Raw genomic sequence first — 15,628 nt, 5'->3', positions numbered from 1 at the left:
CTCGATCTGGCACACCAACATCGTCCAAGTGCCGTCGCAGCTGCTTTGGCGTTGTTCCGAGTGCTCCAACGACAATAGGGATCACCTTCGTTCTCATATTCCACAGGCGGCGAAGCTCTCTGGCAAGGTCTTGGTACTTCTCTATCTTTTCCTTCTCCTTCTCGGCTACTCTGCTGTCTCCCGGTACCGCGACATCGACGATTGTGCACATCTGTCGAGCCCTTTCTACGACGATGATATCCGGACGCCTGTGCTGGATGACATTGTCAGTTTGAACATCGAAATCCCACAGGATTTTAACTTGATCATTTTCAGAAACTTTCTGTGGTTCGTGCATATACCATTTGCTCTCACATGGTATTTCATGTTTTCTGCAAAGCTCCCAGTGAAGGACTTGTGCCAGTTTGTCATGTCGTCTTTTGTACTCCTTTTGCGCCAATTTACTACAGCCACATACGATATGTTGCACTGTCTCGTCTCTTTCTCGGCATATCCTGCATGTGGCATCCACATCTCTCTTCTGTATCTTGGCTTTCAGAGCATTTGTTGACAGTGCTTGCTCTTGGGCAGCGATGATCAGTCCTTCTGTCTCCTTCTTCAGTTCTCCTTTCTTCAGCCATAACCATGTGTCATTACTGCTGATGTTCTCCGTCTCTCTGCAAAACTGCCCGTGCAGCTGCTTTTCTCTCCACTTTGCAGATCTTTCTGTTCGTTTCTGGCTTTTGAAAGTAAGTGGATCAATGGCGTTTACATTATTTCCACTTTCAACCAGAACGGCTCGAAGGAGTTTTTCCTCACTGCTGTTTATGTAATTGTTGAGGCTGATTTGCTCCATTTCAACGCAATCTGACGCACTCACGAGCCCTCGGCCTCCTTCTTTCCTTGGCAGGTACAACCTGTCGACATCAGCACTCATTTGGTGGGTTTTGTAGATCGAGAGCATCTTTCTTGTCTTCCGATCCATACCAGCCAGTTCCGCCTTCGTCCATTCGACCACTCCTCCTGTGTATCTCAAAACTGCTACCGCCCAGGTGTTTAGAGCTGTGATCACGTGTCCGCCATTTAAGTGTGATTTTAGTACACTTTTTACACCTGAGAAGTACTCCTTCGTCACAGACACTTTGATAGCATTGTTCGAGACATCATCAGATTCCAACACTCCGAGGTATTTGTAATTCTCTCCTTCCTCCAAACTCTGTAGTATTCTTCCATCAGGGAGTGGTATTCCTGCACTCTTCACTCGTCTCCCTCTCTTCATAACCAGGGTAGCGCGCTTGTTGATGCCGAAGTCCATGCCGATGTCTTTGCTGACCAGACGAACCGTTTGAACTAGCTTGTCGCACTGCTTCTCGTCTTTACAAAAGAGCTTAAGGTCGTCCATGAACAGCAGATGATTTAGGGAGCCATGATTTCCTCCGAGGTCATAACCGGCCGATACATTTCGCAGAACGCTTGTAAGTGGAATGAGTGATATAACGAAGAGCAGAGGTGACAGTGAGTCCCCTTGGAATATTCCTGGTTGTATTCTCACCTGACCAAGATCTTTGCCATTCGATGTGAGGGTTGTGCACCATGCCTTCATAGAATTTGTCAGTAAAGCTCGGATGTTATCTGCAAGTCCGAACATTTGCAAGCATTCATCGATCCACGAATGAGGCACCATATCATAAGCCTTCTTATAATCGATCCAGGCTACACACAGGTTGGTCCTCCTTCTCTTGGAATTTCTCATCACCATTTTGTCAATTAGTAGTTGGTCTTTAGTTCCTCTGCACCCTCGCCGCCCACCTTTTTGTTCGACAGGGAATAAGTCCTTCCCTTCAATGAAGCAATACATCTCATTCGCTATGATGCCAGTCATTAACTTCCATATCATGTTTAAACAAGTTATGGGTCTGTAATTTGAGGCAACATTACCTTTGGATTTGTCCTTCATGATGAGGACCGTCCTGCCTGTGGTCATCCAGTGGGGAACCTCCCCGCTCTCTAGAGCAAGCTGTAGTTGCTTTGCTATTCTCTCATGGACTGCCGTGAAATGTTTGATCCAAAATCCATGCACTGCGTCTGGTCCTGCTGCTTTCCAGTTCGGCATTTTGCTCAGTTGTTTCTTCACTTTTTGTGTATCAATGGAGATGTTTTCTTGTTTCTCGACATGCTTGAGCTGTCTCTTGACATCTTTTAGCCATTGTGCATCCTTGTTGTGTTCAACTGGATTACCCCAAATCTTACCCTAGAATTGTTGACATTCGACTGGGTCTGGATGTTCCTCCTGGTGGTTTCTAGTACCACTCAATTCCTCATGTTAATCTCTTCTGGTTCGTCTTGAAGAGTTTGTTCTGTCTGAATTGCGTTACACGTTGCTGGTATCGTTTTACCTTGGCAGCCTTCGCCGTCGCACGCTGCTTGAGCTCTTCAATGACGACAGTCCTCCCTTTTTCTTTTACGTTGTACCTTTTCTCAATTTGAGATAGTCCTCATTATTATTATCATTATTATTATTATTATTATTATTATTATTATTATTATAAGGCTTCCGTGGTGGTAGAACGATGGGTGGTAGAAGGCTTCACGGTGCACCACGTATTCTTTCTGGAGTAAGTGAGTGGGCCTGAGTGGCCCTGGGTAGGCCCTTTTCAGGGCCACTCACTTACTCCAGAAAGAATACGTGATGCACAGTGAAGCCTTCTACCACCCAACATTATTATTATTATTATCAATATCATCATCATCATTATCATTGATATACATAACTTTCATTCTTCACTACCTGATTACCAGATATTGTGATTTGCTCTCATTATTGATTGATTTTTAGTCAAATTCATTTCATTATTTACCTTCACTGATCTATTTGTCTATCTAATTCTCCATCCCCGTGTAATTGTTATCTGTCTCTTCATCTCTTGAAGTAAGGTGGCAATGACTCGCTAAGAACAAGAAAAATAAAACTTCAGTAGAATTTTCAATGGCAGACAAAATGAAACACAGAAGAATCGTTGACTGTTGATGGCTTACTGCGGCTCTTTTCTGCTGGTCGGTATATTCGCAATCGATTCTCCCGATGAATGTTTATCCTTCATTGGTGCTGATTTCAATCAATGTCTGACTTAAAAAGTTGCTTCTTTATATTTCTTTCTTGAGGACTATGTATTATGTATTAATTCTTAATATAGGTAAAGTCATGATTTCGTTTATCTATTTACATTATTGCCTATATATCATTCATCTAGATCTATTTCTTATCCGTTTATAAGTACATTGTTTACTGAGTAATTCAATAAAAATTGTTTATCATTCAATTCACTTATTCATCCTTTAATTCTATCCATTTGTACATTACAAGTAGTCTACAGGATACAATACACAATTGCACTGACGGAACTCTATCATAGGCAAGCCATGGATATTGTTGGGGGGCGACAAAATCGAAGACAACAGCCTATAAAGAGATTATAGGAAACATAGGCATCCAAGAACTACTGTGACTTTCGTATAGGAAGATAGAAATCACTTATTTTATGCTATTTCCTTGGACAAAGATTATAATACCTCTGATGGATGGATCCCGATCCGGAGTACTGATGAAAAAAAAAAAACCACAAACTTAAACAAGACAAAACTGTCTCTCACATTACCATATTACCCCCCCCCCCCCTTATGATTCACGAGCATCATGTTGGACCCCCCCCCCTTCTCTTATTTCATTAACGTATTGTATCATCGGTTGCCAAAGGGTCAAGCTTATAGCTTATTATTGGCAACCGTTCTGTATGGTAATTCATAACACATGTACTGTAATTATATGTCACAGATGTACAGTATGTGTAATCAAAATTATTTGAATTGTAGAAACTAGTTATAATGAGTATCATATTTGTATATATTATGTTTGATTATCTTGATAAAAAATGTAAATGATGCCATACGGAGAATAAATAAATCAAATAAAAATCAAATCAAGACATTAAAATAGTAGACTTTCCGCAGTGCGTAATGTCTTTCTGCAACATATGTGATGTTCTGTATGTAACGATCAAACGAAATCAAAAGCCTACAAAGTAATGCATGTTCCCCATACACAGTACTCGTTGTTGTAAATTGCTGTCGGTCTGCAAGAACCACCCCGCGCCCCTGCAAATATTTAATGAATCATAAGATTCGACGTCCACAAAATACATCAGATGTATTTTGTGGACGTCGAACTTACCGGGATGAGTGTAATGAAATGGGGACGCAAGCAGATCAAAACATTTCCCGAAAATATACATATATCATAACCATATACGCGCGACCAGCATGCATATTCCATTTAAAAAAAAATGAAAATAATGATAGCAGCTGTCGGGTTATTATTTTCCTGACAATTCCTCCTTGGTCCAAAGCAACGTTTCTATTGGTATTACAAGGTGTTCCATTGCCCAACTCTCACGTCTTTATTTGCGCACCACGAAACGAAACATAATGCAAATATGAATTTCTCTCTCACTGACAAAAGATTTTTGGGGGAATACATACTGACTCGCGAATTGCAAACATTTACATATTTGCCTTCATAACTCGAGAGACTTGGAAAGGGGGATAAAAAGTTAGTACATTTTGTTATTTTCCTCATTATTAGATAAACACCGAACATGTCCAAGTGGCCTGTCTGTGTATCGATGGTATAAGAGCCAAATTGTTGTGTCAAACTTGGTGTTTTTCTATTCCTCTTACCAATCATGCTAAAAAAATGAGACCGATGATTCACCACACCCGAGCGAGAAGTCGTACCTGACACGGGCTTCGCTTAGTCTTTGATTTTAGGCTTCAGTGAGCAGGGCTCACGAACCGTCCCACCACCCCCCCCCCCCCCCCATAACAGAGAGGGGCACAGAATTGAAAAGCCTTTTGTTGAAATCAATGCTTCAGCGAGAAGAATTGATGCTGGCTAACCGTTGATTCATGCGTACGTGAATTTATCGGTACTTGCACGATACACTGGTGAAAAATAATCTACAGCACGTCAGCTTGGTTCTCCGTGTAATGGGTGAAACACTGACGAACGCAGAATATATCCGTTTCGAGTTCGGCGTCTTGACCTCAGCCTCTGGCTTCAGTTGCCTTGGCGATATATTTTCGTGAGGAGAGCTTGTATTCTGCAAGAACATTGCTCGAGAAAAGTTCGCATTTTTGCAGTATTCACAACCCTCATAGTTGGTTTTTGGATCGCCATTTTGTTCCGAGTCTGCTTCGTCGGCGGAGTATAAACTGACGATGGCTAGGATGATCTACTACGCCGGGGTTCTGGTCGGGATTTTGATTGGTAAGACTGGTTCCGCATCCTTCAGACATGTTGGAGGGAAGGAGGATTTTATCATTCAGTCACTCAAATTGCAATTGTTTATGGTAGAAACCTGCCATACCGAATACACGTCGTATGTACAGTATATCTTATAGGTGCATATTATACAAAATACAGTAGGTGAAAGCAGGTGAGTGATTTGCGTGTATTTAGATATATCGCACTATTACAGTCCTGACTCTGAGTTTTATATAATCTACAGAGTGTACTCGTTTGCCACGACGTTATCTATCAAGTGTCGGCAACAGTGTCGGAAAGGAAAGTTATCCATTTATAGCCTGCAACCTTCTGTTTATTTGATATCAAATGTACATGTATATGATACAACTTAAAAGGCACATTTCTGGTAGCATCATCATTTATACTGAATATCCGTTATTCCGTTGTATATAAAAATGTTAGTCAGAAGGCGGCAATCATTATTTTGCAATCATACCAACAGGTTGAGCCTTTTGTCGACATTTCCTCTGCAAGTGCTGCGTTTGCAACGCATTTTGATCAGGAAATTTCTCATACCGACCAAGCCACCACTGTGCACATTATTTTGTATGTCCAATTATATCACACATTTCTATTTTCTTTTCTTTTTTTACTTTGATTTATTTATTCTAGTATGAATTCATAATATATATGATTCATCAGTTATTTTGACTTTGTTTAAAACGATATGATGCAATGTCAAGTGTATACAATGTACATGTATACACCACTGTAATTCCACGTAGAATGAGTCAGACACTTCTGCATAATACATTGTATAGTGTTGTAATGGCATACCGCATAATGATATGAAATACATGTGTTGTGTTTGCAGTGCACCTAATCATGAAATATACGGTGTAATACATATCATATACTGGAATGATGTTTACGCCAATGAAGACATGCCCGTGTTACAGTAGGAGCATACTGACATTTTGTGTACCAGAAATACGTATCATACAGTTACGATGTAAATAGAGTGTACTGCAGGTTGTACTCATCAGAACAAAAGGGGAAATAAACACAAAAATAAAGGTTTAATCCTTTCTGTGCCAATTGAGTCAATGTGCAGAAATTTCACGCACATACAGTACATTTCATACAGTATAACCATGGAGAAGATGTAAACCCATGTAGAGGGTTAAAGACAGTCTTATTTCATAACTAGTAAATTGACACCGGTGCATGCTTGTACATGTTTTTGTACACTGTACTGTATGTTTGTTGTTGTTGTTGTTGTTGTTGTTGTTTTTGTCTATTTATATGTTTTATTAAATCAAATTAAAATCACATTATTTACACACAATTGGCAACAATTTGAAAAAAGACAAGAGAAACATATGGGATAATTATACACATAACAACTCTTAACCTATGGAGACACCAGGGTAACTACCTTCCATGGTTTGTACACTGTATGTTGATATACATTGTAGTAAGCAGTGTACAGTATTATATTGTATTTTTGTTGCATTTACAGTTTGAACATGTGCTGTAGGTTTGTATACTTGTATCACAATGAAACAATTAACATTTTCTTAAATTTAGCTTCATTATGGGTGTAATTTTACTGCACATTCAGAGTTTATATGATCTACAGAATACAAAAGGCTTATGGAGGACTGACATACACTACATCATGTTTCATGCCGTATAAAACCTGATATTTACGCATAACATTGTTCATTCATCCATCCATTCATTCATTCATTCATTCATTCATTCATTCATTCATTCATTCATTCATTCATTCATTCATTCATTCATTCATTCATTCATTCATTTCATTTCCAAGTGGGTACTTGCTTCAGCCACGGGCTGTTCTTCCACAAGGATCCGTGCATCTTGAAAAACAGTTGGATACACACATGATACAGAAATATACAGGAACATAATACAAAAAAAACCCCCAGAAATACAATGTAAAAAAAAAACAAAACATCATCGAAAAGACAGCATCAATATTTGAGCTTAAAGGCTATACACACACTTACACAAATCACAATCCCTACAACTTGTATACATGTACACCCCCACACATCACCACCACCACCATCATCACGCACACACGAAAAGCTTTTCGCAAGATTGTAGATTAATACTGAGATTGATGTTTTCAGTGTGCTATAAGTACGATATGAAATACCGCATTTTTAAAACCCCTTCTGCACAGTCAGTCCTCCTGTATAGATGCAGTAATTATCATTAGAATGAGTGTTATTATTACAGCTGTAGATCACTACAAGTGACTTTGTTCTTTGTGCTATTAATCATATTATGCTCCCGTAGGTCGGTGTCAATCAGTTTATGAAAACGGCGCCATCGTAGTACCAGTATATTTCCATTACAAATCAGACATAGATTATCCTTTGGCACGGATTTGTGTTTTAGAATTCGTCAAAATGATTTGCTCTTTCACAGTGTAGACAATTGTATTGTATATGTTCCTATCACTGCTTAATTAGATGAATTACAAAAAAAAAAAATGCCTGCCGATAACTTTGAAACAGAGCAGTGCAAGCTTATTTAGAGTACCTCTACAGTTCGAACTGATAAAGACTGACTTGAAGGTTTCTGCGAGTACACGATAATTTTCCTTCTCATGTTGTATTCCAACCAGTCGCCGTGCAACATGGGTCAGCAGACCATGCGGAATCAAGGTCCAAGCGGCAGACGGCCTCCACCTTGACCGTCAGAAACTGCGAAGTTTACCCCCCGGTGAGTGAGGCAACGCTACTCTGAATATTTCGATGGGATAGACGACAATACTTAAATTGCCAACTGTGTGAAATTTGGACTTTGTTGTTGTTGTTGTTGTTGTTGTTGTTGTTGTTGTTGTTGTTGTTGTTGTTGTTGTTGTTGTTGTTGTTGTTGTTGTATTCCTATGATTTTAACATGACAAATCGGTCATTTCTATGTTTTTGTTTTCGTTGTTGTTTTTCTCAGACCTGATAATAAAAGCCTTGTCAACAAAGACTCATCATATAATTTACAATTAGGCCTACTTGTTTCTTTCCTGCATGATATCTGGTCAGATTTTGTTCAAATCGAAATTTATACATAGTCGTTTCTTATTTACTCCGCTGTTTTGTCAATCACAAACTGTTATTACCCCCCCCCCATTCTTATTCTTTTCTTTGCCCACACCCCCAGATGAAGTCGTGATATAGTGGATCATGTACATATACTATTCACTATTTGTGTGCCTTCTATAGCAAACGGTTGATGTTTTCTCAGTCGATGTAGAACTTAGTTTTGTTTGTGAAATACACTATTTTCTTGGACCTAGGCTTGGTTCATTATCATGAAGCCATTTAATGCAGAATGATACCAGTTTATATTGTTGGTATACTTGGTAACTTCTGGTATTGATGCGAGTTGTATCTTATCTGATTGGTACTTACTTGCATTTGAAACGTACATTGTACATGTACACCGTAAATCGTTTTGATCACTTCTTGATTACACTAAGTACACTTACAACATGATTATGGCTTAAAGTTACGAAAGGTTTCGAAAAGAAAAATGTTCACATGTATGCACAGAGACTATAGCTACAACTGTAAAGTCGACTTCCATCGTTGAAAAATTATTATTACTAATCTATACCGTCACACCCTCCCGCCACCTCGTACAGGACTACCCAGGAACCACTTTCCTCTCCGATGTGCGGATCACAGAGCTGAGGAGACAGATGAGAAACGGCCGATTCAACTATCAGGCCTACATCATCCCAGGTTACGACTCGCACGGGGTAAGCTGACTGTATGGCAAACTCTGAAAAGGAGAAGCATAAAGTGCTGTCCTTGCTGTACAATTATCGTAGAGGGATGGTTATTTAGAAGATGGCGACGAGAATGTTGAGTAGGTGATCTAAGAGATGGTGGTAGCCTTATAAAGTGATGATGGTGATGAGGGTGGTGGTGGTGGTGGTATAGTGTTGATGGTGGTGGTGGTGGTGGTATAGTGTTGATGGTGAGGTAGTGGGGAGGTGGTGGTGCTGCGGTAATGGTGACGGTAAAGTGGTGGCTGTGAGGTTGTGGTGATTGTAGAGATGGTGGTGGTGATGGTGGTGATAATGATTGTGGTGATGATGATTGTGATGGTGATGGTGATGGTGATGGATGGTGATGGTGATGGTGATGGTGATGGCGATGGTGATGGTGATGGTGGTAATGGTGATAGTGGTGGCTGTAAGGTGGTGGGGTGGTGATGGGTGGGTGATGGTGATGATGGTGGTGGTTGCCGTTTGATGGTGATGAAGATGAAGAGGACGAAGCGACTGATGATGGTGATAGTAAAAGCGACAATGAATGTCATGCGAAAAGCTATCATGGTGACGACGACGTCGCAACGTAAGTGAGGTTGATTGTGTCATTGGTTTTGAAACCAGTAGTATATGTAACATTGACGGTGATGATGACGACGATGGTTTCGATGGCGACGATGAGGCTGATTGTGATGTTGTTGATGGTGGCGGTTTTGATAAAGACGACGTTTGTTTTGCTTAGAACTGCTGTTCATTTTGATAGGCGTTTCCGATGACAGTGAAATATGAATGCAATAAAAAATCTTCGATATCAGTTGTACGGTGAAGATTTTGATCCTGTTATGAATCTAAGCGATTTCAACGATGTTGCCACGTAGTTTACCAAAAACTGTTTACATACAAAAATGTACGAGTTCAAGCATGGCGTAGGATTTGTAACGTTGAAGAAGGCACAGTTATAGAAACTGACAGCAATCGTAAGCAATAGTAATGAATGAATTTATTGATATTGTGCGCACCATGGCATACATTTTGCACAATGTACTATGTACATAGGACGCGTCACTTTCATTAAAGTCTCGAGTTCGATTCCCGCCTATATGGTGCTTACAAACGTCCTTGTACGAGACGTTTTTACACACGATGTCCCTCTCTACCTAAGTGTACATTAATGGGTGCCGCTTTTATAAGTATAACGACAGGGTCCTCTGGTTGTTACAGTGACAAAACTGAAGAGGCTGCCCTTGACAAATACCTTATTGTTGTTGCCATTATTCTTTAACATCATACTTATCGCCGTGAGTTGATGTTGGAGATGAAGGTTAATTAGATTTTGATGTATGTATAGTAACGTTGGACCGCCTAGTATGCATCTGTGAATTCTGTGCTTATACACGTGTATTTCATAATTTCAGAGTGAGTATCCAGCTGACCCTGATAAACGGATCTGGTACATGACAGGCTTCAACGGAACAGGAGGTAAGTCGCTACAGTTCTTTTATTCGACGTCCGACTGTAAAGAAGCCCATTCAGTTCTGTTTATTTCATTGCTCTATTATTAAACTTCAATGTACGGTATAGTGTAGGGCGCCCTCTTTGCTTACTATTTTGTGTGGGGTTTTTTCGGCGTCCGATGAAGAAGCATAATAACGGGTTATTCAGTTTTTTTTTTTGTATTATTCTTATCTAAAGTGCAAAATCCTATCACTTAGTTAAGTATTATAGCCACTTTAAAACAATAGTATCTCCCTCAGAAGAAGCACTGAATTTTCTCAGGGAGCAACTTTTGTGATTAATTCGTAATGTTCTATCATAATGTATAGTGATGATTTCGCATGAATAAAAAGCACGTGTTAACGTGGTTAACGTGTGACAACCTGTGGTTGCGTTTTGGGTTATGAGAAGCCGAGGTGATATGCAATATCGACGATGTACAAATGGGACATCAGTTATTCATCGGGAATAATCATCGGCCCGCAAAATATGAAATGGCAACCAGCGAATAATATATCATGCTTTGTTTCACTAGACCGCCTGGTGGCACCGTATCAAATTTTGTGATTTCACGAGCAAACTGCAGATAATCATTATGTAATTTATATATCTTGTGATTCTCATCAGGCGTTGCCATAGTTACCATGGAAAGAGCTGCCGTCTGGACAGAGAAGAGATTCGAGCTCTTGGCCAAACAGCAGATCGACTGTAACTGGGACGTCATGGTTTTAGGTAGGTATAACACAGAAGAAAACTAAATATATTATTCACTTATATGACATAGCTAATGATGATATCTCTCTTTGTTTGAAAAAAATCAAGATTTGAGCAAAGATTGAACATCTACCCGGTACTGTATGAGAAAAAAAGGAAACAAGGACAACACAGTGTCGTCGACACTTTCAGAAAGAGATATTTGCTTCCGAACTCAATGAAAGTGAGTGGTTAGATCGAAACGGAAAGGCGACACGAGAAACTTGTCAGATGGCTGAAGGAATCAATATACAATGTACCACACAATTAATTTTCAATTTCATAGGTCTGAGTTACGTGTTATTTCGAAATAAATTTTAAAAAAATTAGGCTCATGAGCCATGAGCTCGACAATGCATATATTACATTAAGCCCCCGTGATGTAGTGTCGAGCTCGTCTAGAATATGTTTTCTGTTATTATCATCATTGTGTCGAGATCGTGCTGGGTCTTTTATGCCCAGTGTCGATCTCATGGTCCTTGTTTTTAACCCATTGTCAAGCTCATGAGCTATGATATTGTGACTCGTGGAAAGTATGACTCGTGGGTGTCGAGCTTAAGTTATGACGTGCACCCAATTATTCTCCCATATTCAGCCACTTTAATAAAATGCAGCTGTACTTGCTTGGGACCCTTAAATCAACCCCAATATTCCAACTTATCACCAATTTCATGGCCTCTCTATTCACTGTCTTCCACGCAGACGACAATGACTACTTGACGCCATGGCAATGGCTTCTCAGGGAGTACGACCTCGATCAACAGGAGCTGTTGGCGGGAGAGCTCCGGGGAGCCGGACTCGAGAATGGTGCCCGTGTCGGTTTCGACCCGCTGCTTATGCCTTACGGTATGTCATGGTTACCACAATAATGTTTCTAAATAGTCGTTTGATTGATTAGATGGTTTTATAGAAGATCCGCTGTGGCTGTCAATTATTTCTTCTTTCTAACGTTGTAACAATGGCGAGACACTTTCGTGTTTGCAACTGTTGGTATGGATCGGAACTTCAACTGCTTCGTTTTACACTTGTAGTTATGTACATGCTCATCAACAAATTTATCATTGACTTTGTACCTGATTGTACACATGTTAGCGCATTCCTCAATCACAATCGTCTTTACAGAAATGAAATTCTGATATTTCGAATAGGTTGAAAATTGCACAGATGTTTAAAGATGCAAACAAATTCGTGTCTTAAAAGGCAAGTCCATTCTCTTATCGCTCCAGGCTACTGGTATGAGCTACAAGAAACGAACATTCTAGAACCCCGAACCATCGACCTCTCCGCGACGCCTGTGCCTAACCCCGAGTCCCAAACGCTGACCAGTGATCAGCTGCAGTACAACCTGGTGGACAGGACTCGGATAGAGCTGGCCGGAAGGTTGCAGACCGATCCCTCCAACACGGACGAAACCTTCGGGAACAATCCGCGAGACCCGTACGGTCTGCAATACCCTGGAGTCGAACTCTTCATCCAAGACAGAGAATTATATGCTGGTGTGTGTAGGATCATAGGATGTTGTCGTTGTTGGTTGTCATCCTTTTGTTTTTCTAGGCATCCTCCTCTAAAACTTTAAATCTTTTGATTTCTTTTGATTTTTTTCTTACAGAAGTAGACCAACAATCTTATTATTATATTTCAGAAATTTTAAGTACTAGAAAATTATGTTTGTAGAAAATGATATTTGTTTACTTGAGTGTGTGTTTGAAATTGTTTTAATCAAGTTTTAAATGATTTTTTGACTTTGCCGGCAAAATTATAATATCATACAGGGCTAGGCTGTAGAGAACAATCAACCGCAGTGGAATGAAAATTTAAGTGGTGTGTTCAGCAGGCTTAGAAGATTACTGGCAATGCAAAGACATGCATTTTTGCATTAATATTATTATTATCATCGACGTGCTTTGTTGTGCACATTACCGCGTATGATGGGGGCTTTCGAACAGTATTACCGTATAGGATATTCTAATATTACACGAGAACAATCAGAGTGCAATAAACCCTATTTGACTTCTGTTGTGAACAATGTTTATTCCTTGGGATATACAAAAGAGAACTAAATATATGACGTTACTTTTTTTTCATTCGAATCGTTCTTGACACTCTTTGTTGGGCATAGCAAAAGAATTCTAATGGAACTTTTGGAGATGTGATGTTTCACCATGACATATTATATCACTCAGTCATAATCGTCAAGCTTTTGTGGAAGAAAACAAACGATTAGACTATTAAATTAAAAGAAAACAACGACACGTTTACCTGGAGTTCTGAATATTGTTTTCACCTCAGGGTACTACTGGCAGGACAAGATTTTCAGGAGACGACAGACTTCCGTGACAAGCCCCATCCTGTACTTCAAAACTCTGCGAGAAATCATGTCTGAGAAAGACGTCGATATGTTGGTTGTCACCAAGCTCGACGAGATAGCGTGTAAGTTCAACGTATTTATCCCATTACTTTGTATTAGAAATCACGACTGTCGATCGCACTTGTCTTCACAGTGCGGCGAGCATAAACCTGTCCACATCTGGGCTGAGATTAGCATGTTTGCTGCTTTTTACATAATTATTCAATCCTGACATAGTTCTTTTTTCCCTAAAATTCATCGCAACATCTATTCTGAAATCGACACGAACTCATTTTTTGTTTTGACAACTGTGAAATTATAACCAGACCTGTATAACATCAAACTTGAAAACAGTAGGCCCTGTGGAAATATTACACGTCACCATATGCCTCAATGAAACGACTATCTTCTAGTATTGTCCATATCTATCATTATACCACCAATTGAGCTGTATCCCCGAGCCAAACTAAGATGAATGTTCCACAAGAAAGAGACAACAGTATAGTTGGTTGGCGTTTATGATACTGCGTGGTCTTATACTGTTTACCTTGTTACCAATTTATTGATTTATTCATTTTGAATTATATCTTCTTCTTTTTTTTTTTACTTTTCTTTAACCGAAAACCGATAGTGAGATACGTAAGAGAAACATTATTTATGAAAATGAAAGAGAACCATCGATTTACCTAAAAATGTGTTTTTGTGTGTTCAACAATGTTGCTGTCCAGGGCTATTCAACCTGCGTGGCGAAGATATCCCGTACAACCCATTATTCATCTCGTATGCAATCATCGGAACAACCTACATCAAGTGAGTTCGATATACAGTAAATGTCAGAAGATTTGAAAGAGGTCCGGACATCCTGCGAACCTATTGTGTAATATTGTGTATTATGCCATGCAATCAATGTAAATAAAAATCCATGCACAGAAAGGAGATTTTTTTTTTCGTGTGTGTGTGTTGTGTTTTATTAGAAAAAAATAACAAAGAATAAACTTCAATAACTACGAATTAACTGTTGTTGCTTTTTTTTCATGCACATTTCTCCATGTTTGCCATTCACGCAGTCTGTATCTGTACGAGGCCAACCGTCGCCTTGACGCAGAACGGTATCCACACATCAGGGAACACCTCGAGTTAGAGAGTTCGCGGTGTCAAGGAGGTATGTAATCTTATTCATATCGAGTCTTGAAATGACGTCACAATTTATGGTTTTCGTTTTGACATTCAATTTATGCGTTGAAGTGCTCCTATATAGCAAGGCTTCCTGCCTAACTCTTCTTGAGTACACCTTCGATCAGGAGGTTATGTTCTCGCCAGCATTGGGTTCTTTGCTAACTTGCCCGACTGGTTGAAACTTTATGGAGCAAATGTTGTTAGAGCTGGAGTTTGAACGAAAATTCAACCTTTTCCATGCCAGTTATTTTGGACTGTTGTAAACAACGTTGTGCTAATTAAAAAAAAAGATGGGTCCCATTTTTTATTGGGACCTCTTTGTTTTTGGATATCCCAGCCATTTCAAAACTAAATTTCGTCAAATAAACTTTAAATTTCTCTTAAAATTGTGAGATCTTTCCTAAAGGTATTTCATACGAGGCTTCTCACTATATGTCACAATAAAGTTGGAACCCTGAAGCCCCATCTCAACCGAAACTATACCATTCATTTTGAGACCTTTTCATTCCATGACAAAATAGAAAAGGAAAGTAGTAGTCTTCCTTTCTGTTTAATGCGATATAATCCCTTTCTCCTACCACCATTGCAGCCTCGTCACCGACCAGCTGTGTGACGGCCCGGGACATCTCCTCCTTCCCACAGGATCTCAAGACTCTTCACTCCAGCTCCAAAATCTGGTTCAGCAACTCCACCAACTACTACGTCTACGACGCCGTCGTCACCCGTGTCAACGGCGACAGGGTAAGAGTGGGAGAAAGATGAAAAA

General features: G+C 39.8%; 1 protein-coding gene across 1 annotated transcript in view; it reads left to right on the top strand.

Annotated features, from left to right (window-relative positions):
- The first annotated feature begins 5,177 nt into the window (after positions 1-5,177).
- The window catches only part of LOC139719593 (xaa-Pro aminopeptidase 1-like), a 28,030-nt gene continuing 17,579 nt past the window's right edge, over positions 5,178-15,628 (top strand). Inside the window, exons 1-11 of the mRNA XM_071631004.1 lie at positions 5,178-5,302; positions 7,944-8,041; positions 8,961-9,077; positions 10,508-10,571; positions 11,214-11,318; positions 12,042-12,185; positions 12,566-12,835; positions 13,629-13,769; positions 14,415-14,496; positions 14,754-14,848; positions 15,452-15,603. Of these exons, the coding sequence (XP_071487105.1) occupies positions 5,254-5,302; positions 7,944-8,041; positions 8,961-9,077; positions 10,508-10,571; positions 11,214-11,318; positions 12,042-12,185; positions 12,566-12,835; positions 13,629-13,769; positions 14,415-14,496; positions 14,754-14,848; positions 15,452-15,603 (1,317 nt within the window). The 5' untranslated portion in view covers positions 5,178-5,253. The remainder of the gene's footprint in view (positions 5,303-7,943; positions 8,042-8,960; positions 9,078-10,507; positions 10,572-11,213; positions 11,319-12,041; positions 12,186-12,565; positions 12,836-13,628; positions 13,770-14,414; positions 14,497-14,753; positions 14,849-15,451; positions 15,604-15,628) is intronic.

The sequence above is a fragment of the Diadema antillarum genome, unplaced genomic scaffold (assembly GCF_040938485.1).
Source record: "Diadema antillarum isolate AM-2024a unplaced genomic scaffold, OU_Dant_1.0 scf00000112, whole genome shotgun sequence".
Classification (NCBI taxonomy): domain Eukaryota; kingdom Metazoa; phylum Echinodermata; class Echinoidea; order Diadematoida; family Diadematidae; genus Diadema; species Diadema antillarum.
Note: the sequence above shows the minus strand (reverse complement) of the source record. Positions and strands in the feature narration are given on the sequence as shown.